Genomic DNA, 23,317 nt, shown 5'->3' on the forward strand with positions numbered 1-23,317 from the left:
ATTGGCTATGAAATTATTATTTTTTTGCATTCCACGTAAACCAGTTTTTTTGAAGTACACCGAATATTTATAACAACAAATGTTCTACCTCAAAGAAAAAAGCAACAAGCAAAACTAAACTGCATTGCATGCGACTTTTCAGTAAGCACGCCAACCAACCAAACAAGCTGAATCAACTGCAAAAGCTCAGCTCATAATCAATGTGCTAAGTTGTTATTATTTCGCCACGCAGTTAAGAACTGGTTGCAACGCATTCAAAGGTACATCTCTAACACAATATTGACGTTGGTTAGTTCACTTTGTTATTGCATTTGTAAAAATTCATTTCAGAACATTCTTTTTTGATGCAAAAGCTTTCTCATTGGCGCGCGGTAAAAGCTTAGAATACATTTGAAAACAAATGTTTCGTTTTTTTTTAGGAAAATTCATTTTAATGCTTGCGTGGTGGTTATGACTAAATCATTTTAATTCTTTTGTAAATTTATTCCTGCTGCTTGCTATAACATGCGCAAAATCTGCTACTATTTAGTTATCAGAGCTCAGGTTAGATTAGGTTAGGAAGGCGCGTACGAATGACTCCACTCGGAGGAATACTTGGTCATTCTGAATACCCTCTATGAGTGCCACTTGGTGCAATGGTCAGAGATCTCAACACTAGCGTATTTTCAATGCCACAGAATAGTTGAGTTTCCGGAGGCTGAATACTGGTTTAATTCTAATTCTGAGCCCAGACTCCCACATTGCCGAATCTTTACTAATGACAATCCTCAAATGCATGGGTTAAGTGGTTGAAAATAGGTGGAGAGGAAGGAGTTTACGTGTCCACAGCCCCTTGTCTGGAGCGCTGATTATTGGCTTAGGAAGTAGTTAATCTATACATCTTCATCATTGGTTCTATAGCACAGCGCTCTGTGATGACGCCGGTAAGAGCACTTACCTCAGATTGGTTAAGCGTGTGGTCTTATTGAGTCTCAACCATAAGGATCTTAGGATCACACGATTTATCCATAGGTCATTACTTACGGCTGTGTTGCATTCTTCAACCCTCCTTACTAGAACAGAAATCGGCAGTAGTATTCAGTTATCCGCTTCGCTTATTTACATTTGCGAGCTTTTCCTAGCCATTCATAGGTTAGAAAATCGGTCGGGTGACTGTGGGGTGCATACCACGAATGATATGTGGTGACAGCCCCCAAGTTTTCTCAGAAGCCCTTTTGTAGGTATAGTACGCTACTAGGCCCTTCGTAGCTCATACTCTAATACCTAAGTAGTAGCGCCATCTGGTAGTGCTGATACCATTGGGTGATGGAGGCGCCCAAGAGTTCTTCAAAACATACCATATCAACTTTGTCTCTGTACATGTCTAGTGTGGCTTCTAGCCTCCTAAAATTTGCGACTGCTAATCGCTGGTAGTATGCAGTACGCAACAGCAGTTTACTGCTGGACTCCCTATTTCAATGCGAAGTTGACTACCGTTTTCCAAGTCAATGTGCCAGCATTCCCAACCAGAGCCAGAATAAGCCTTAAAGGTTTTCAAATCTTTTGATTTTCTAAGTTTTATGTTATATTAATTAGGTGTCCATAATCAGACCTTAAGGCTCAGTTATGTAAACCTAGCATTGTACTTGTACATACAAACTTAGCTTTTGAAACCTAGTCCTGATTGCACCTTGCTCAATGCATAGATATCTTTCCAATAACAATTACACATATCACCCAATAATTTCGCGCGCTCTCACTACACAGTTGAGTGTCACTTTTATGTAGAAATAAAACCTCAACAGACTTTCAAGTAAAGTTATGTTCGTCTATGTGTAGGCCAACCAATTATAAACCAAGTTCATTGAACGGAATCATTATGTGATACTTCTCAAGTCAAGTTAAGTTAATTAAGGTATGCATAAATGAGCATTTAGGCTCATAAACATAAAATCAAGGATTCGGAGCAGAGCGGAGCAAGGGTGCAAGGAGCTCAAATGCAAAGGATTTTGGATGGAGCGGAGCTGGAGCAAAGAGCTAAAAGAATTCATTTTCTCTTTAACTCCTTAAAGAAAATTTGATTCAAGTAAATAGTTTTATTTTTGCCACCGAAAACAACCGTGGTAAATAAATTGTCATTATATTTTTACTTTGTCAGTACTGTTCATTGCACAGTGCCCAGCAATCAGGGAAAATTGCCAGGTCAATTTGAACGACGATGAAACGTAAATTTTGCCGACAGTGCGCCAGCATCTGTGAAGTGCAGAAAATTAAATAAATAAAAAGTTTTTTATTGGGAGCAGGAGCTGGGCTCGGAACGAAATAAAATACCGAAGTGGAGATAGATCTGAACTATGAAAAAAAATACCTTTTCTTTGAAGCCCTGCTTAAAATCAGCTTTAACCATGGAATGGCGGATAACGAGAAGCGTATCGCTATTATAGTGCTATTTAAATGTGAAATGAAAAATGTGATTACTTAGTCGCATGTTAGTCTACCAGTGCATAAAACTGGTATCTGGGATCTGGAGATGTTAAAGGCCGCCACCGGTTGGGCCCGTTCATGCACAATACGAACGACGCAAGTCATCAAAGCTGAATTCAGCGAAATCCGCTCCGAAAATAGGAAATGATGGCCTGAGAGACGAATGTCACGCCGCAGTTTTAAAACAAATAGGATGGAAAAATGTTAACGTCTTCTGGTGAGACACACTGATAACTTGCACAGGAAAATCTTATTTACCGACGCACAATTTTTACCGTCCAAAAAAAATGAAACTAGCAAAACGATAGGATGTATGCTCGGTCATCTAAGGAAATATCCGAACTGATCTACGGGTCGAAAAGGGTAATCATCCAGCTCGAGTCATGGTCACTTATGATGCGGTCACTGACTTGCATTTTGGTGAACAAGGTGTCAAAACATCGGCGGCAGTTTACCAAGAAACGTTTTGGAAGCCTCTTAATCATTCTATGTTCCAAAACCTCTCATTGACTTTCCAGCAGTATTCTGCACCTATAGGCCTGGGCCTGAAGAATTATCCTCACACATTATTGATTTAAACTCGCTGGATTACAACAAAATATACCCCAATATTGATTCTCTTAAGGCAGCTTTGATTTTTGGCCAATTTTTCAGTGAGCGAGGTGCGTGCGGCTATTGATGATCGGCAGTCCGACTTAAGGCGTGTGTGAAGTCCAAAGGCGGACATTTCGAATGAATATTTCTTTTTTCACCTTATATACATGCAATAAATGCGTAAAAAATGTATACAAAAACCTTCGGTATTTTTAATTTTAGAACATAAAATGTCGCTAGCTTAGAGTGATCATTTGCTCAGTCCACGTTTTATGAAAACTCATATTTTGATACAGGAGCCTAGAGAAATTTAAAATGCATTGTCTCGAAAAGGATTAAAATACTTGTTTTCAATGTTATTAAATGAAAGGAAAATTTGCTCCGACATAAGCACCGAAAATCCGATAAGTAGTACGAAATTTTTAATAAAGATCGAATCCCTCCCATTCATATGGAGTATTGCTTTGCTTTAAGCAGCCAAAATGTTGTATTCAAAGTTTTGCCAAATACTTGAAGATAATGGCTATAAGAAGTTTTTTTCCTCTACAGCAAAATTTTTAAAATGGGATTTAGCAACATTTCACTCTAAGCTAGCGAGGTGTGTAACAGTCAGCCTCATTGCGTATGTGGAAAATTAGGCTAAATTGTAGAACTCGACAACATTGGTATTGTCTACTGTCGTGCTGAAATAAGTAAACGACGAAGATCTTCGAAAAGTATGCAGTGCTGCCAAGCTTTTCCGTCGAAATTTTAGGCACTGACATGAAATTTACGATACGATTCGACTCTCGAAACTCGACTATCGCACTGAGGCTGAATATTTATGTCCCTACCAAGTAGATTAAAAAGTGCACAGAGTATAAAACTGGCAATAAAAAAAATAACTGACAATATTCTCTTAAAGGTGCCATATTGGAATTCAAGTGAAGACGAACTATCAGAAAGCACTCTGAATATGATCAATTAATGTTCACGTTCCACGCGAAAATTTGGGCGACTCTGCCTACATCAAGCGGTCGAGGAACAAAATTTTGACAATCAGTAGCTCATTAATGGCAACTCAAAAGCAACATAAAAAATTTGATTGCGTAATTTCTGCAGCATTTCAGAAGATTTTCAGTTGAGCATCAAGAAAGAAAAACGCTGCAATATTGCGGTAATTATTACGTTCCTCGAACACACCCCTACTCCTGTGGACGTGAAAATGTGAGCAAGTTTTATGAGTGATTCTAATAATAATATTTGTTTTGACATGTCAAAAGGAACTAAATACTTATAGAATTGCGATAGTAAAGACACAAACCTCTCTGGGATTTATTATACTTTCTTCCCATAAAGCTTTTTGGACCGAAAATAATCCGGCGGTATGAGTTAGAAATAAATTCATCGCATATCGACCTGTTGAGTCCTTAAACGAAGCGAAACTGACGTTTGTTGTCTATTCTCTCTATCAACGTCACATTTAGGCTTGCAGACCATATGGTTTTTAAAGTCTAAACCTCACACTATCCACATTTTAAAATGTGATTTGTTTGATTTACTTCAATGGTATGTGGCGAGAGATTTATTTGTGCAATTACCGATTTGCCAAGTTTAACGGAGGCGCTCAAAATTGATCTGGAATGCCTTACCTATTTTTCGCTAGCGAGGCATCATAGATCACAGTATTAATGCAATGTTGTACTTATGCCGAATGAGTGGGCTAGAAAGGGTTCCCCAGAATTGGTCTCAGCAAGCACGGATAAGACGGAAGTACCTCTCACTAGCTACTGACGCTGACGACTCGTGGACAGACGTTATATCAGTTTCGTGGGCGCTAGGCTCATGTATGGATGAAATCGCAAGAAAGTGTGATCCTAAGTTGCACCTAAGCTCACAAAGCCGCTGCTCTCGATTTTCGTCGCTGGACACTTGTCTTATTGGGCTCAAATGACGAGACTAAATAACATACCTGATCCACATAGTAGCATCTGCCTAGAAGATTATGAGGTGGGGTCTTCTTAACACTTTCTTAAAAACACTAAAATTAATACTCACAATTGTACTAAACTCTGAAGCCTAAATATTTTATTGGTTTAGCAGAGAAGCAAAAAATAGTTGCCTCGAGTTTTGTTTTTAAAAACTTTCTTTTAGGCTGGGATCTCGCATAACCAAACCAACCAAAAAAAAACAAATATTCATAACGAAACTTACTTATAAAAAAACGTTACAAGAAGATGCATTGCATTCTACTTATACAAAAAAAAACAATACTCACGTTCATTTAAATAGTACCTAAGAGTAATTATTCTTTTTTATGCAAAAATAGTTAAATGGTGTGGATAAATGATTGTTACATGCAGGCAAGCAAACACGCTAAAGTGCATAAGTATGAGCGTGAAAATATGCAAGTATGTGTGTTTTGTTTATTTGTGCGGGCATGCAAGGCGGAAATGTTGTATTAAATAATTATTTAAAGGGAATTCTAAATTAATTATTTTAATGCGGTTTAGTTTTCATATATTTAATGCATGTATGTAGGTATGTATGCATGTACATATGTATGTATGTATGCAATTACAGTGTATCCAAATATGTATGTATCTATACCTATTGGCATCAATACAGAAATCAGCAATTAATAAGTGAATAAAACACAGGCTACAACAACAGCAACGTTAAGCAAAAAAAAAATATTGCTCCATTTATTTATTTACTCGTACTTAAGATAATTAAAATATTTATACAGTGCGCCACAAGGCTACATGCCTCTTGGCTCATGGTTGCCAAGAGAGAGAGAGAACTTTAAAGTGCTGTGATTATTATTTAATTTTTGTTTACATATACATATACATATTTATTTATGTAGATTTTCAAATGTAACTACTGTAATAATTTAATGGTGCTTACTAACTAGACTTTATTTAAATTATTATTATTACTTGGTAATTAATAATTCTTTATTTATACAGCGCGTATGAATTATATGCATTGATAAATAATAAGGGTACATTTGAGCAACAACAAAAGCTTTATAACAGCAACGAAATTGGGATTGTGGTATTTCAATTTAAAAACAATAAGATAAATGTTTTTATGCAATATTTTTGGCAAGAGTGAGATGAGTGGAAAAATTTGCATTTTTTTTTCTAATAACTTTTTATTAACTATACATATGTATTTGTTTCAATAAATAAGTGCAAGCGTATGTTATGACAATACAATATACAAGTAATTTACAAAAAAAAACTACATACATATATATTTATAAATAAAATATTTTACTTAAACAATTATTTACATCAAATTGACTAAATTTAAACATATGTATGTATTTATGTACATACATTAGACCGTACCGGAAGAAAAGAGTTTGCCTTGTGTCTAAAGAATTTCTGTAATGCAATTTCGACGTAAAACAGTAGGTCCCTCGCCTTTGTGTCACAACATCAAGGCTCACGCCATAAGTAGTAGGAGAAGCTCGGCCAAACACTAACATATCTGTAAGCGCCAACCTATTGAAATTTCGAAAAAAAATGGCCCAACCTAGGGGTTGCCTTTTTAAATTTATTGGTATATCTTCGGCATTGTTAGTCGGATCTTAAATTATTATACAGCGATGTTCTTGTTGCGAGGAGAAAATTTTCGTATCCATAGTTCCCTGACCTAAAGTGCCCCTTTCTAGTACTTACCCACCAGATCTCAGTGCCTATCATAACAAATTAAAGCTCACTAAAAATATCAGAACTTTTACTAAGGAAGTATTTCGATACGAAAGCAATTTCAATTTTTTGGCCGGATGTTGATCCGCCTTTTTTTGATTTTACGTCAAACACATCTTAAGCATTTCTTTTTTCCAAACTTCATTGACCTCAAGTGCCCCTTTCTAGTACTTACCCACCAGATCATAGTTTCTACAACCCTAATGTCAGCAAATTAAGGCTCACCAAAAATCATTAAGTTTTTGCTAAGGAAGTATTTTGATTATTCCAGTAGAACAATAAAAAAAAATATACATATATTGCCGACTGTAGGTGTCAATAGAAAATGTAAAGAAGTTCGCCAAAAAAAAATTCAAAATTGCCTTGCAAAAAACTCACTTTAGACTAAAAGAATTTTTGTATTATTATTATTTTTTGCTTGTAAGGAGATGCGGTCTAATGTACATAGTACATACTATGTATGTAAAATAATGCCCTAAATAAGTCACTTTAGTGCTGCTTTCTTGTTTCTCCCTGTTTATCTTAACACTAATCTTAGACATGATTTAAAAGATTTGTTTGGGATTTTTTCATTAAAAGCTTTATGTGCAAAACGTATTCATATTTGACTTGTCGACTTGCAAACAGCGTTATGTGATTTTTTATGATTGTAAGCCATAAATTTGAAAAAACTACGACGACAACAAGTAACATTTAAATTGAATCTTTTTTTTATTACCTGAAATTTTTGACAAATAAGAACCTAATAAAAATATAGCATAACCGACCTAAAGACTTTTGAAAGTTTATAAATAAGTATGATAGCGACTTTTGCAAGAAGAGTTAATATTTGATACTATTTTTTTCAGAATAGAAAAAGATTTTGCAATGTGTTGTTAGTGGACATGAAACTACTTTAATACCAGTATTTAAAGTTATCCACCAAAAACTAAAAATCGAAACAAATTTTACATAGTGCACTTTGCAAGTGAACTACTCATTTATGTATGTATTTATTTGGCAGATGATTGACGGCAGTTTTCACAATGCGATGAACGTTAATTGTCCTTCGACGAGATGGAATATATGGACACACTATTGTCATACAGTGTCAGCTCACTATTTCAGCGACAAGCACACACCAAATCATAAATAAAAACAAAAAATCCCAAACATAACCGAAGAAAAAACAAATTTGCGATTCGGTGCAAAAATCAGCCAGACGTTGAGTAGCGGCAGCGGCGGCAAGCAGGAGACACCAGCCAATTTTCCACAAACAACAGAGACCCCACATGAGGAGGCATTAAATTAAAGCGTGCGAAGATCAAAGGCGTGAAATGTCGAAAAAGATGCAGCTCGACGCGACATGACAAGCCCCATTAGTTGCGTGGTGGTGGGGGGCGACGCCAATGTTATCACGAAAATGTGGATGGATGATGGTGAGATTTGTATAAAGCGTAGAAAGGCAGACGCCAGGCAGACGACACGTGTTGGTCATGTTGTTTATGCGTCGAGTATAATTTATGTACATATGTATGCGTCCAATAGTTTTGCGAAAAAATTTATTAGCAATTATAATTGTGATTTTGTTGATGTTAAAGATGGTGATGATGAAGAACGCATTGTTGTTTTTGTCGTAGTCGTTGTTTATTTTGGCAGTGGAACAGTGGCAGCAGTAGCAGCAACAACAGCATTATTGTACATAAATTTGAAGTTCAAAAGGCAAAATAAAAATATGTTTTCGTTTTTAGCTTAATGTCTGCTGGCGTGTTGAATTTGTCGATATGTATTTAGATAATTTAAAATTCTATATTTCACACAAATTTGCTAAATGTCCAATTTTTATTAGTTTTTCACTTCTCGGTATCAGCCCAAAGCGTTTGCTAGTGTATGCATGTATGTACTACATATGTATGTCGGTGTGTGTGCGTGCAAATTAGCCAAAAAAGTGCTATTCTTTGGACCGTACCATCATCTTTTTCATCATCAGGTCGCATAGCTTTTGTTGGCAACGTAGGTACGTATACATACATACGTGTTGTATTCACTAAGTTATGGCTTTCCACTTTTTTTATCAATATTTACACACGTATGCGCTACTTGAGTACTCGGTGAGTATGTGTGTGTCATCAGTACTAAATTTATTAGTAGTCACATTGAATGAAAACATATTTATGATGTGTAAAAGCAAACGAATAAGAGACAGCATTATTATAACGTACATATGTATATACATATCGTCGTTTAAAGTGCAAAACCGCGTATCAACAAAATGCAAAACCGCGTATGTGAAGTTGTAGATTTTATTTTCTAGAGCGTAAAAACACTCATATTTCAAAATGGTTCTCTTTTTTTATAAAGCAATCGCATTTCTGGCTAGTATATTTCAGGACGAATGGATAAGGATTGAGCCTGTGTGGGCAAATCCAATTTTTGGCAGCCAGTGTCACTTACGCGGTTTTGTACTTTAAACGACGATATGTATGTATGTAGGTGTGCATGCAAAATGCATGTAAATATGTAGTATGCATTTGAATAAACATTGAGTGTAAATTTAAATATTTTATACATACATATGTACATCCCCATATGCATACATACATACCATAAAAGTGTGTTCGCACGGTTCAATGACATTTTTATTTATTTATGTAAAGTGAAGTAAACATTTAAATGGCATACGTTTTATTTTTCGCACATTTATTCAATTCCAAATCCATTTAAATTCCATCGTTCCATAATACATATATTTGTAGTTTAATTTTCACATTTTTTGGCGTGTATGTTTGTGTATGTCGTACATAGTGGTTGTCCAAAAACAAATCGTACAAAAAAACATAGAAAACTCATGTAGATATACATACATAAAATAAAACGAAAACGCAACAGAAAAACAGTGATTAAAAGTCAGCATAAAATAAAACACAGATTTCCTTTGTTAAACAGAGATTGAAAAGCCAAAACACAAATTTACAACCGCACCACATATAAATAACTAGTGAAAACCCTATGTAATGAACATACTTACATAAACATATCATAGCAATGACACAAGCAAAATGCATTATACTATAAAACAGAAAACACTCAAAAATTAACAATTAGAACCGTTATAACCTAAGCAAAAATAAAAATAGAATTATATATAAAACAATGAAATGTGCATAAATACGTATGTACATATGTACATGTGCAACTAATAAATATTTACAATAAATACTACCTTATTCATAAAAAATGCTTTTTAAGCAAGCAAGCAAAGTAAAAAAAAAATATTCCGACGAACTGATAACCTCCTCCTTTTTTGGAAGTCGGTTAAAGACATAACCGACTTCAGTTTTCATATACAAATTTAGCAGTACCGTTAATTTCTTCATGATCCCATGATCGGATTAGTATGGGACTACCCCTGAGGCACCATCTTTCCGATAGAAATAGAGATAGAATTATCGAAATCGGTTGCCGTGGTCCAAAGTAATGCGGTAACATGCATAAAAAAATATTCCGACGAATTTATAATCTCCTCCTTTTTTTGGAGTCTCTTAAAAATAGGTTTAAGGAGCTTTAAAAAATGTCGTTAATGAAAACAGTAATGCGGAATTTCACTGAGTATGATGAGCAAATGTCATGTGGAAATGGAAACGAAGTACTCAGTACTCACAAAAGAACCCGAAAGTACTCGATTTTTTAAAAAATAATTTTTTCTTCGCGTGTTATTTTATGTACAAAAAAATTAATAAAAAATCGATAACTGGATAACTAAGACAGTTATCGGAAAAAAATATATAATTTTTCGTCTTATTTTTAGAAGATTTACATATAAAACTCATCAAATAGAGACTTATTCTAAGTCATTCTCGAGCCCCTATTTTGGACCCCAGGGGTCCCATAGGTCCGACCGCCAAAAAAGTTTTGGTTTTCTGAAATTCCCATATTTTAACGGTTTTTAGGTTTTTTTTCTAAGGCCCGCCCAAGTGCATTTTTGCCTAAATATTTTTATTCTCACTAATATTGAAAAAATATCTCAACTTCAAGAGGCCATAGAAAGGAAATTCGAACTAACTTTGCAAAACCCTTTGGCATTTTTGTTTATCCAGTGGTCTACTTTCATTCCACGTTGGAATTATTGAGGCTGACGGCGATGTGTCAAAATTTGTCTCACAGTGTATTCAGAAATGATTGAATTTTAAGTTTCAATAATTTTCATGTACACTACTTGTACCCAGTACACTTAGGGCCGTTTTCTTAAGTAGGTTTTAATACTCATCTGCCCTTTGTACAGAAATTGTGTACTGAAAAAAAGGGAATGAAAAAAAAAACTGGAACACAGGAGATATTTTTCCTAACAAAGACAAAACTTATTTCCACATGAAACTGTGTGGTATTTTATATGTTGGCTGAATCCAATGAAGCACTCTGCCACCACCAGCAGATGCAGCATTTCTCATAGATTTGAAAATACAGTGAAACCCGCTTTAGTAACACCCCCGCTTAAGTACCAAACCCGCTTAAGTTCCTATTATTTTTGGGCACCGTGAATTTTTTAATGTATTCTGTCGAAAAATTCCTCTTTTAAGTACCTCCCCTCTTATGTACCCAACCCGCCTAATAATAATAACAGATTGGTTTGCCATTGCCTGCCGAGGGGCGACCGCTGTTAAGAAAAAACCTTTTTTCTATATTTGTTTTGCGATGTTGCCAACCCGCCTAAGTACCTACATTTTTCGTGCCACATTTACCATTTTACTTATAATTTTCCCCTTTTAAGTGCTCTTTAAAAATTCCTTAAAATATTTACATATTTTGAAATTCAGTGGCAGCCCTACACACCTTCAGCAAAAAAAAATCTAAAAATATCAACGGTAATTTTTAACCACTTGAAAAAATTTGAATAGGCTATTAAACGGCATACTCATAAAAAATTTTAACACTTCTGAAAAACAAGTTTGAAATTTTGATGATTTTTTTTCAGTGTTCTGCAAAGCTAAGCTTATATTTTAATGGCCTTATTCATAAAAAATAAAATAGGTTTAAAGAGCTCTATAAAGTGACATTTTCATACAAAATTTCGATTTATAAAGCAGTTAAAGTGTTCTTTAGTTTTTATGAATTTGGGTATGAGTTTGTATGGTATTTGTTAGAGAATGAATTTTTTTTAATTGAAAAATTTTAAAAATTAAAATATTAACACAACTGGCAAAAAATATCATTTTAAATTCGGCCCAAAATGATATGCCCTGTTTGTGTGTATGTACAAATATGTGTAATCAATGACTTTTTAATTTAATTATTGAGGTACTTAAGCGGGTTCTTTTAAGTACCCAACCCGCCTAAGTACCTCAAAAAGCTTACATTTTTCGTGAGGTACTTAAGCAGGGTTTACTGTATTGTGTTTTTTTTTTATTAGTCATGTGACTCGTTTTTCAATAAGAATTCGTTAAACCGCTCCAGAATTTTGAAATGTACTCTGAATGTATGTACTAGCTACATATGTATATAGAATTATGACATATACAGTGAGGAACAAAAGTTTTGGCGCAGGAATTTTTCGCAATATATGCAAAGTTTTTTATCCTAATTTATTTTCATTATCTTTTTATAAAATTATGGTTCATACTACACCAAAAAACCATAAAAATAAAATCACTAAATTAATCACTAAACTTTGCATACTTATTTGCTTATTTGCAACTTTTTCTTCAGATTTTTTAGAAAAATTCGTGAAAATAATTGCCAAAATTCAACGCGATTTTCCAGCAACTTTAAACTTGCACCTTCTTAAATTATTGAATGGGCTATAAAACTGCATGCTTAGAATTTTTCTTAGAAATCTGAATAAAAATTGCAAATTTAATGAATTTTTTTGAGTTTTGCTTAAAGTGTAAAGATTTTATTTTTGCGTTCTTTTGTGGAGTATGAACCATATTTTTATAACAAACTCTCGAAAATAAATAAGAATAAAAAACGTTGCATATATTGCCAAAAATACACTGTGCCAATACTTTTGTTCCTCACTGTATGCGTCGAACGCTGTCAAAGAAACCAGCTGTTAAGAATATCTTCCCTAGAAATTACAGAAAATTTAGAGAGCCCTCTTTCAAAAAAAAGCAATAATAATAAATGAATCGTTGCAGAGAAAAAAGCGGTTACGTTGAACTTTCTTGGAATTATACTTTTGTAACGAGACATAAGGGGTATTCACTAAGTGGCTTGGCAACGACTTTTGCCATACCTATATTGAGTTAACTGAATAGAACGTTAAAGGTACTTTCCAACACAATGCTCAAATGGCCTACAGATTAGAACAAATCTGAGCAGATATCGGTTTATTTAAAATCAAAATTTCAACTGAAAAGCTTTTGGATTGAGGGACTGCTCGGCGTTATTTATATTTTGTCAAGAGTGAACGACCTTCTAAAACATACGGAAAGCTAACTATCAGCACTGAAGATCGAATACCAAATCTTTGCATTGCTTCATTAAATCACATAGAGCCATGTACGTATATCATATGAGTGGACTCATAATATATATATATTTATTTCTCAACTCATTTAACCTCTTTTAAAAACTGCATAAGTGACATATTTAGTTGAACTGCTAATGTTAATTTATGGTTACGCGCCGTTAACTTATGGCGATAATTAATGAATTAACTTTAATCACCAGATTATTAACACCTAAAGAGTAGAACTCAGCGCTAATAGATTACATCAAACATTTTGTCATAAAACTTGTATCCCTCTTCAAAAGAAAAGCCGCTTAAATGGAGATGATCGAGAGTAATTACAGATTTTAATAGCGTATGTGACTTGATTGCATTCATTTGCAGTAACATATTTACATCAATAAAAATAACTTGGATTTAATGCCATTGAGTTGGGTCGGATATTAATTAGATTCCAGTATGTACATAAAAAAAAAGTTGTGAAATAAAAAAAAAGGTAAAATAAAAAAAAACAAAAACAAAAATGTACTGGGCTTTGAACTCGTTATCGAAATCACGGCCTATGATACTGAACGATGGACATAGACGCTAATGACTGTGCTATCAGTGCCAAGTCAATAATCTCGACCAATTTCTTATATCATATGAGCATTGCTATCATTCCAACCAAGTCTATAATTAATGTGATTAGCGTGTAGTCTTCGATATGCATACATACATATATACCTACATGTGTATACACATGCATACATATCACAAAAAGTAAAAGCTTCGCACTTTTTAATAGCCACCTAACAAGTGCTTTCATTAAAGGAGCTTTAGATTGGATTGCTAAAAATGGATATCGGGCACTTCAGCAAATCTCTTTGATAGCAGAATAGTTAGCGCGCTGCTATTGACATGCATATAGGATGTTTTAAGTTCGATCATAAGAATAATCTGATTTTTATGAAATTTTTTACCTGAGAAAAAAAATCTAAAAACGAAAAAAAATATTTTTCAAATATTTTAATAATTTTAGTTTTGCAAAATCGAAAAGAAAAAAAATTATTAAAATACTAATTACGCTCTTCCTAAATAATTGTGTTTTTAATTAGGAGCGAGGCGTTAAAGCAATGTCTCGTGCAAAGTTATTAAGCTGTATATTAAAAAATTTAAACTCGATTAAAAAACTTAAAAACTCTCTACTGGGAGTTATCCAAGTTTTTATAAAATAAAATATAAAGTTGAAATAAAATTGCCAAAAGTTACCTTACAAACGCGTATACTTATTTTGAAAAGTTATTTGTTCCTTAAGTGCAAATTTTTGAGTGAGGTATCTTAATGTGCATATGTGTGTATGTGTGTATGTAGCAGGTTCACAAGAAATTCATATTTATCTACGTAAACATAATATATTTAGGTACTTATTTATAAGCTTAACTATATAATATGTATATTTGTTTGAAAAACAGACAAAAGCATACATATGTCCCTACATTATACCATATCACAAAAAAAAACATTCAATTTGTTCCTTGGTTTCCGGAAAAAATACGACTTCGAAGCTATTTCACAAACGCTTATATCAAGATATAAAAAGCTCACACAAATATTGCCACTGATATAACTTATATCTAGCGACCAAAATGACAACTGGACAGCAATAAAGTTTATCCTGTGAAGACGGCCAGTTAGAACACTCACTATGAATTTATTTCAGGAGAGTAAACATTCTTTTTTCCGACACCCTGTAAAGACAGCAAAATCGGAAAGCGGGCATCAAGCTAAAAAAGTTGAACAAAAAAACCGATTTAGCAATTTTTACAGGGTGTTACGGCCTAATGTACACATCTTTGGTGTTAGGGATAAAAATGATAGCTTCACTACCTTTTTTTTTCTAAAAAAGAGATATACAGGCAGGTTCTGACATTCACTCCGGAGTGAATTTCAGTCTAATTCGCTTTGAATTCAAATTGGTAGAGGTTGAAATTCAGTCAGTCAGTGATTTACTTTTTCGTTGTTAAATTTCAACATTTGAGAAAGTTCTTCTTATTCCCGGTTTGATGTATCGTGGAACCAATTTCCGACGTCTCGGCTTAAATTTAGTTTCAATATAAACCGATTTTAACGCTGGGACATCTCAAGTTTTATTTTCTCGTTCTAAAATTCTTGCTGCGTTTTACCTTGGAAACGAGTAATCGTAGCCAAGAACAATTTTTTTTTGTTATAATTTCATTTAAATAAATCTATTTTTTTGTATGCCTGACACAACAGATATTTATGTAATCATCAAATACATAACAATTTATAGATGCTTATTATCCAATGCACATATCGTTACCTCAACATAGAGAGGTCCTGTCTAGAATTTTTGTAGTTTTAAACGGCGTGGTTAAAAAAAACTATATAAAAAATAGAAAATCTAGATTCTTTAGCTCAGAATTCATTTTAAACGTCTTATTTTATTAAAGAATTTTATTCTGTAGAAGTTATTTTAAGTTCTAGTGAAATTTTAATGAGTAATCTACCGACTGTCCTAGAAAACTAGATTTTGACACAAAAAAAAAGCAAAGGGAACGATATGTCGCATATAAACATTGGATCGAAAACCGTAGTTAAATATCAAGATTTTAATTTTTAGATCATTGCAAAATCGCTACCAAGTTTCGACGAATAGTAATCGTTAAATTTGAATTTTTGTTTTTTCAGTCAAATTCAACCGTTATTTTATAATTTTTATTTTCTCCGATCAAAAATAATCGTTATTTTGATTTTTTTTGTTAGTTTTTAGACATCTCCATTATGACTACGGTTTTATAACCTTTTTAAATCTTTTTTCATCTTAAAAAGATTAAATCTTAAAACACCGATTATGGTTTGGTCTATTTTCTTAATATAATAAAAAAAATGCCGAAAAATAAAAATAATAAAATCACAGTTAAATTTGATTGGAAAAAGAGAAACCTAAGTTTTAATGGTTAAAATTTTTACTTTTGTTGTAAAGATCAAAACCGCTACAGTCCCTGATGTTTACACTAATTATAACTTTTTTCGTAAATCTGCAACAGTCAGTTATGTATGTATGTATATTAGACTACATCACTCCTCATACAAAAAATAATCGGTACTGTTTTTCCGTAAAAACATTAAAAACAATTTTCAACGGAAGCTTAAAAATTAGATTTTTGATGGTGTTTTTGATCTTTTTTTAGAGATAAGTTTAAGAAAAACTTGAATAACTCAACCAAAACTATTCCGATCTAGACTTGTGAGATATTATTCGAAAAGCATTTTCTCACGCCTTTTATTTCTTTGCAAATAAATAATAAATTTTGTAATTCCGGCGGAAAGCCCGCATCTTTTTTTGGTGATGCAGCCTAATGTACTTATATGTATGAAAAGGTACTCATGGAAATTATCAAATTTGCTCCGTGTGTATCAATTGTTCACAATACAAAAATGTTTGTCATTTTCAAATTAATTGTATACGTATATATGTATCAGCCCACAATATTTCTACAGAAAGGATGAGTTAGCTTGTGAGAGTACCAACACTTATTTTATTTCATATCAACTAACATACTTATGTAAGTATATACAAAAGCACTTCATACAATCTATAAGTATGAATTCACTTAAGACTTTAACTACTTACTTACTAAATATGGATTACATGACAAAGCTTGCAATGACAATACACACACTGATATTTACAGAAGCATTTAATATCAACCAAGCAACAGATGAATGAATGCGCTAAACTGATGCACGACAAACAAAAGCGGGCAACTTAACCAGGATAATATATTAAGTTTAAATATAAACAATTTTTTTTTTTTAATTAAATGCTCATCAAAACTGTATTTGGTTATTAAATAAAGAGTGTGTAAACATTAAATAATTAATTACAGTGTTGTTAATTGAGTATCTATCTACAAAATATCAAAGTACTTTTACTTATGGATTGTGATAAATAATACTTTTAAAAAAAATACTGTATATTTCATATGATGGATTTTATTTTAAGCAGGCAAGCCAGTAAATACACGCATTCTACGCTTATCAAATTATACATATGTATATTCCTTAGATTAATGCAGCAGACTAATCAAAGCAATAAGTGAGTAAATGTACGTAAACAGTTTGTATTATATACAAGCTTTCATACATATTTGTACATATGCATATACATATGTAGTAAGTAACTTGTGTTAATTGGACACCTTTTCCGATATTGTCTTAGGCAATGGCTGATTTTTTGCCTTGCTAGCAGCTACTGCTATTGAAATGGCACTGTTAAAATTAGAAAACAATTTGTTTTTGTTGTTAGATACAGGTGTATAAATAATTTCATGCATAGATTACGCGAAACTGAGTATAGTTCAAAATTAAATTTAGAAGATTAGAAATAAAGATGTTCAGCAGAATTAGAAGCAAATTATTTATTTAGAGTTTTAGTAAAAGCGGAAGTAGTGGTGCGTTTCGTGCGCGTTAGTTGTATAACTAGAAATGTGCAGTTTGAAAGGGTGCGTTTTTCATTTAAAATTAGCTATTTAACGATCTCTCGTAATAGTTGAAAATATCCTTATATATATGTATATGTATTTCTAAATGTATATATGTTTTTTTATGCCAATTGAAAGTAAACACCCCGACTTACCTTGCATAGGTTGAGTTGACGTTCTTTATCGTAAAGCTGTTCTGGCTGGGTAGCACAAATCTCTGGACCCACTATGTGTGCAAGCGCAGTAAGAATAAAAAAGAGATTAAATATGTTAATATCAATGACTTATGGTTTAAATTACATCTGGCATACAACCTTGACAGCTTATAGCGAGAAATAAATATTAATTTAAAAGAGATTCTTCAAAAAGGAAGGACTTTAATATAATCTTTTTAACAAAAACAAGTAAGAAAGTCTAAGTTCGGGCGGAGCCGAACATTAAATACCCGGCGCAAATATTAAATATATGTTTTTTCACCTTTACGAAACCTACCGCAGATGGTAAGCCGGGGTGTATCAATTTTGAGTAAATTAGCGTCCTTCACTTTCGAAATATTGAAGTTTCAAGCATTTCTGAAATTTACCGTTATATGAAAAGCGGCCGTAATTTTAATCCGATTTCAATAATTTTCAACGCTTTGCTTTTATGTGGCAAGCACAATAACCACACCGAGTTTGGTACAAATTGGTAGAACGGTTACCGATATACATATATGTGATCATAAGTGGGCGGTGCCCCGCCCTTTTCCAAAATTTTACCATAAACGTATTTCTTGGTAAAGAATTGTTTCAAGCATCAATTTTGAATAAATTAGCTTTAATATTTACTGATTTATCGAAGATTTTGTATTTCTCTAAATTACCGTTATATGGGATGTGGGCGTGGTTATCGTCCAAATTTAAACATTTTCGGCGATTTGGTATGCCAACAACTGTGCCAAGTTTGGAAGAAATTGGTGCAGCGGTTCCTAAGATATACACATGTAACCCACGATTGAGAGAATACAAAGGTTGCGCCGATCTCGGACCGCTATTCCTCTCTTAACGAATTTGACAGAATCGTTGTTTGCATGACGTCACACTGGTGCAACTTGTTTACGTTTTCCTTGCAACATTTTTTCTTCTTCTTCCATTCTTGCTCACATTTTGGCATTTCTCTCTCGCAATTGCACCAGTGTGACGTCACACAAAAGTTATTCTCAAAAATCCTCTCTGATCGGCGCAATCTTGTATTCTATCATTCTTGCATGTAACCATAAGTGGGCGTGGCTACGCCCATTTTCCAAAAATGTATAATATTCTTATTTTTCGTCAAAAAGGTTTTGTAAATATCAAGTTTGAGTGAATTATCTTCAGTAGTTACTAAAATATCGCAGTTTTCGTATTTCTGGAAATTACCGTTATATGGGAAGTTGGCGTGGTTACTGTCCGATTTCGCCCATTTTCAATACCAACCTACCTTGGATTAACAGAAACCTACATACCAAATTTCGTTGAGATATCTCAATCTTTGCTCGAGTTATCGTGTACACGGACGGACGGACAGACGGACAGACGGACGGACAGACAGACATGGCTTAATCGATTTCTCTATTCATTCTGAGCATATATGTATACATTTGTCTATATCTATCTCGATTCGTTTTGGCTGTTACAAACAACCGTTAATATACCCTTGTGCACAAGTGCGCTCGGGTGTAAAAATATAAGCGACTCAATTCTTATATATAGAAATTAATTAATACCGTTAATTTCTTCTTCTTACATAATCACCAAATCGATCACCTTACGAAATTTCTGAACACCTGAGGTGGTCCCCTGTTTCTAGGTGGGAGACAAGTGCGACTTACCAGTCGAATTCAACTTAATGTGGCCACTTGACAGTTACCAGTCATCACCGCACCCGCCAGCAAAAGATGTATGACAGACGCGCGGACACAAAATATAGCCTCACAAAAATGCTAGTAAATTGTTATGAATGACTACTTAAGACATAGTAGACTAGCAAGTTTTTTGTTGGCCAACAGTCTCAAATATATATGTACATATGTATGTGGATACATTTGTAGATTGTACACTGATAAATAAAATCACACTCAATTGATAATTTACTGGTACTAAAAACATCAACTGCCTGAAGGAATTGAGATTGACAAGGGGATATGCGATATATAATATATTATCTTCTTATTTTGGTATGATTCAATGGCCGCAAGAACAAAAGCAATGAAGCAGCAACTGTAATGATAACTAAAGTGGCAAAGTTATAAAAAAATATATTTATACGTATGTATATCGGTTGGAAACAATGCCCAAAGTTCTAAAAAATCTTATCACTTGCGCTGAGGCTTTAGTCAACTATGCTGTATTGCAGTTCGTGACTAAATACGTATGTAAATTTATAACTTCACGAGATAAAACTGTCAATATTTAAAGCCCATCAAGAAAAGTTTAAAGTCTGTTTCAACGATAAGTTGAAATTCATTTTTAAGGAAATACAGTTTGATTCATTCGAGTATGTTGTAAAGCTCGTCAAGGTTGGATATATCAGAACATTATGTGGTACATATACACAGTTTCTGATACGCGGAGTAGCTCCAGGCTTATAGTCTCCTTAAGTTGTTTCACTTACCCGATTATCCACGAACCTTCGATTGCCCATGCACGCAATCATGTGTATCACAAGGTAAAGGTTAAAAAGCAAATATAAAATGGCAACTATACCTGCAAAAGATTTTTGATCATAATTTGAAAAACAATTTTTAATTTAAAATAAAAATAAATAAAATCAATACTCACAAACTAATGCTACAAAGCCACCTTCCAAGGACGCCGTTTGTACTTGTACAACAACAAAGTAGATGTTTACCGTTATCACGACTATTGTTAAAAGTATAGAGATGACCTTGTTGGTGCTTTTTTGTAAAGAAAAGAAAACATATTAGTTGTTTGCAAAACTTTTCTAAATCGCGTTTAGTCTCAAATTGCCTCAAAACTAAAATTTCACAAAACCACAAAAACATCCGATGAAAGCTTCTTTTGAACAGACTTTATAGATATTTCCGCATTCGCTGAACACGAATCTGAAGTCCGTTTTGCTCCATCATTTCAGAAACTTCTTTTAATCTTAAAAGCTAGACGTACTTTATGTGACATGCCAAATTATAAAAAAATATTGACGGATTCACTTTAATCTTGGTATTAAGGGATTTTGAAGTTGTTTATCACAAATTTTCAAATCCATAATGGCGCATCCAATTTTGCGACAGAATTTTAAGAAATTACATATTTGCATTGTATAAAAATCGGTAAATTGAAGTTTTTGGGGTCGCTGAATACGAATATGAAATCAGATTTTAAAATTCAAAATGGCGGATCCAAATTTGGTACCTATATACAATTTAAGATTTCTGATTACGGATCTAAAGCCAGATTTTTGAAATCGAAAACCAACAGTTTAAAAAATTTAAACCATACTGGACCCGCCATTTCTCCACTTAAAAATTCTACGACTTCATATTCGTTAGAAGCGACCCAAAAAACCTCTTAATACTACGATTTAAGTAAAGTTTTTTGAGGTTAGACACAATCCTGTCCTGATGGAACAAAACGGACTTTAGGTTCATGTTCCAACCATAAAGCACCTAGTGTAGTAAAAACCACCTAACATCGATTTTTTTGTGATCCTGTCTTAACCAAACAATGTTTTCATACTTTGAAATATTTCACACTACCATTGCCTTACTTACATTCCATTCACAAATTCACCCATTATGGCCGCACATGAGGTGAATGCTATCGTTGGTATAGCAGCAAAAGGCAATTGCAACGACATCACAGCGTTCAGTATATCATTGAGATGTGTCAAGTCCTCCATGCGAGTGAAGAATGCCAAACAGAAAGTGGGTATAATTGCAATTAGCCGCGTAAAAAGTACACGTCGCCAACGTGGCCATTGCAGATTCAAGAACCCTTCCATTGAAAATTGACCCGCATATGTGCCAGTCATGGTGGAACTCTGTCCTGCCGCCAAAATGCCAACACCCCAAATATACATTGCCACTGCGCCGAAAGTGCAACCCAAGAATAGGCCACCTTTGTAGATATCAGCATCAATGAGATCTGTGTTATTATTATTATCCGCAAACGAAGCTTTCGCATCCTCGTACATGCTTTGATTAACGCAGACATCAAGCTAAATATGAGGAAAACGCCAAAGTGTGAATTTGAAGATAAATATTATTGTTGAGAAAGCATTAAAACAAAACAAGTTGCTTAATTACATACCACGTCCTGATTGGTTTTACCATACATGCCATGCGCAAAGACCGCCACAACGAAAAGATTTATAATAAAGGATACAAACAGCGCCACTGACGCCTCAATGAAGAAGTAGAAATTCGCCTCGCTCACTCTTTTCGGTTGACGGCGATCGATATCACGTGACTGTAAAGAGATTATGAATTTACATACGTAGAAAATTTTAAGGTAAGTAGAACTTACTTTGACTAAGGCGGAATGCAGGTATAGATTGTGGGGCATTATCACAGCACCGACAATGCCTACCGCCTGCAGTAGGACATTGGCATTGCAATCCTTACACCATGGCACAAACATACCTATCATCACTTCAGATTGACTGGGCGCTGAGACGATGTACTAAAAGAATTTCAATAGAAAATAATGGATTTCTTATTCAAATAAGGTAGTATTTAATTTTAATAAATAGAGTAAAACAAGATATGAACAGAGAAAAAACCATAAATGATTAAATAAAGTAAAACAAAAAAGTACGAAAATAAAACAGAATAATATATAATAAACTAAGGCAAAATAAAATAAAAAGCGAAGCAACAAAGATTGAAAATAAGTCAATATAAAATGAAACATAAATAATTAAATTTAATTTATTTTAATATTTTTATTGAAATAATAAATATGGGTAGCAAATGAAAAATCTTGACAAGAAGAGCATAGTCTATTTTAGAAAACCCTATTCCTAATCCAAAATGGCGTCCAAACCAAAATGGCGAATCATAGAGTTTTAACAGTCAATACATTAAAACTAAGTAGAAGAATCTAAGTTGAAAGAGTACTTTGTTTTGAATGGCGACCTAGATTTCAGTTTTCATGTGTTGACTGTCTAAACTTTTTTAACCGCCTTTTCATTTTCTTAAATTTTGGTACTCAGGGCTATCACTGAATCCGTCGCAGTCCTAATTTTCGTAAAATCTATGAAGCATACACTTTGAGCGCATACGTTCGTAGCAATTCAGATTCAATGATCGCATTTTCCACAATTTTACGAAAATCGAAATACGATGGTTTCAGCGATAGCCTAGAGAGTCTAGACTATGTTCTTCTTTATAAAACGCCGGTCGCACGGGGTACGCGGGGCGAGAGCCTGGCGCGCGCTGTGTGGCGCGCAGACGCGGGCCGCCGCGAAGCTAAGCAAATTTAATGTTTGAAGGAGCAATAATGTCAATGGATTTTATTTCGCTTATGAAAAGCTAATAATGTCAATTGACTTTATTTGGCACCAGGGTGGGAAATAAAGTCAATTGACCTTATTTCCGTTGATCTTATAACCTGTCACCGACTTTTTATAGATTAGCAAATGGTTTCTCTCATTTTTGCAAAAAAAAA

The 23,317-nt window shown here is 33.8% G+C and overlaps 1 protein-coding gene across 5 annotated transcripts in view; it reads right to left on the reverse strand.

Annotated features, from left to right (window-relative positions):
• LOC118746026 (protein Malvolio) overlaps positions 1-23,317 on the reverse strand; it is a 48,407-nt gene that overhangs the window by 8,692 nt on the left and 16,398 nt on the right. For 2 of the 5 annotated variants that reach the window (XM_036479758.1, XM_036479750.1), the window contains exons 7-13: positions 22,175-22,330; positions 21,959-22,117; positions 21,421-21,866; positions 20,471-20,586; positions 20,304-20,395; positions 17,828-17,898; positions 16,371-17,460 (exon numbers count right to left, since the gene is read on the reverse strand). In XM_036479758.1, coding sequence (XP_036335651.1) covers positions 17,379-17,460; positions 17,828-17,898; positions 20,304-20,395; positions 20,471-20,586; positions 21,421-21,866; positions 21,959-22,117; positions 22,175-22,330 — 1,122 coding nt within the window. In that variant the 3' untranslated portion in view covers positions 16,371-17,378. Of the gene's footprint in view, positions 1-7,684; positions 8,873-16,370; positions 17,461-17,827; positions 17,899-20,303; positions 20,396-20,470; positions 20,587-21,420; positions 21,867-21,958; positions 22,118-22,174; positions 22,331-23,317 lie in introns of those variants that run through there. The other 3 variants (XM_036479779.1, XM_036479772.1, XM_036479765.1) reach the window with 3 other exon arrangements.

Source organism: Rhagoletis pomonella, unplaced genomic scaffold, assembly GCF_013731165.1.
Source record: "Rhagoletis pomonella isolate Grant_MI unplaced genomic scaffold, Rhpom_1.0 Rhpom_scaffold_00001, whole genome shotgun sequence".
NCBI lineage: Eukaryota > Metazoa > Arthropoda > Insecta > Diptera > Tephritidae > Rhagoletis > Rhagoletis pomonella.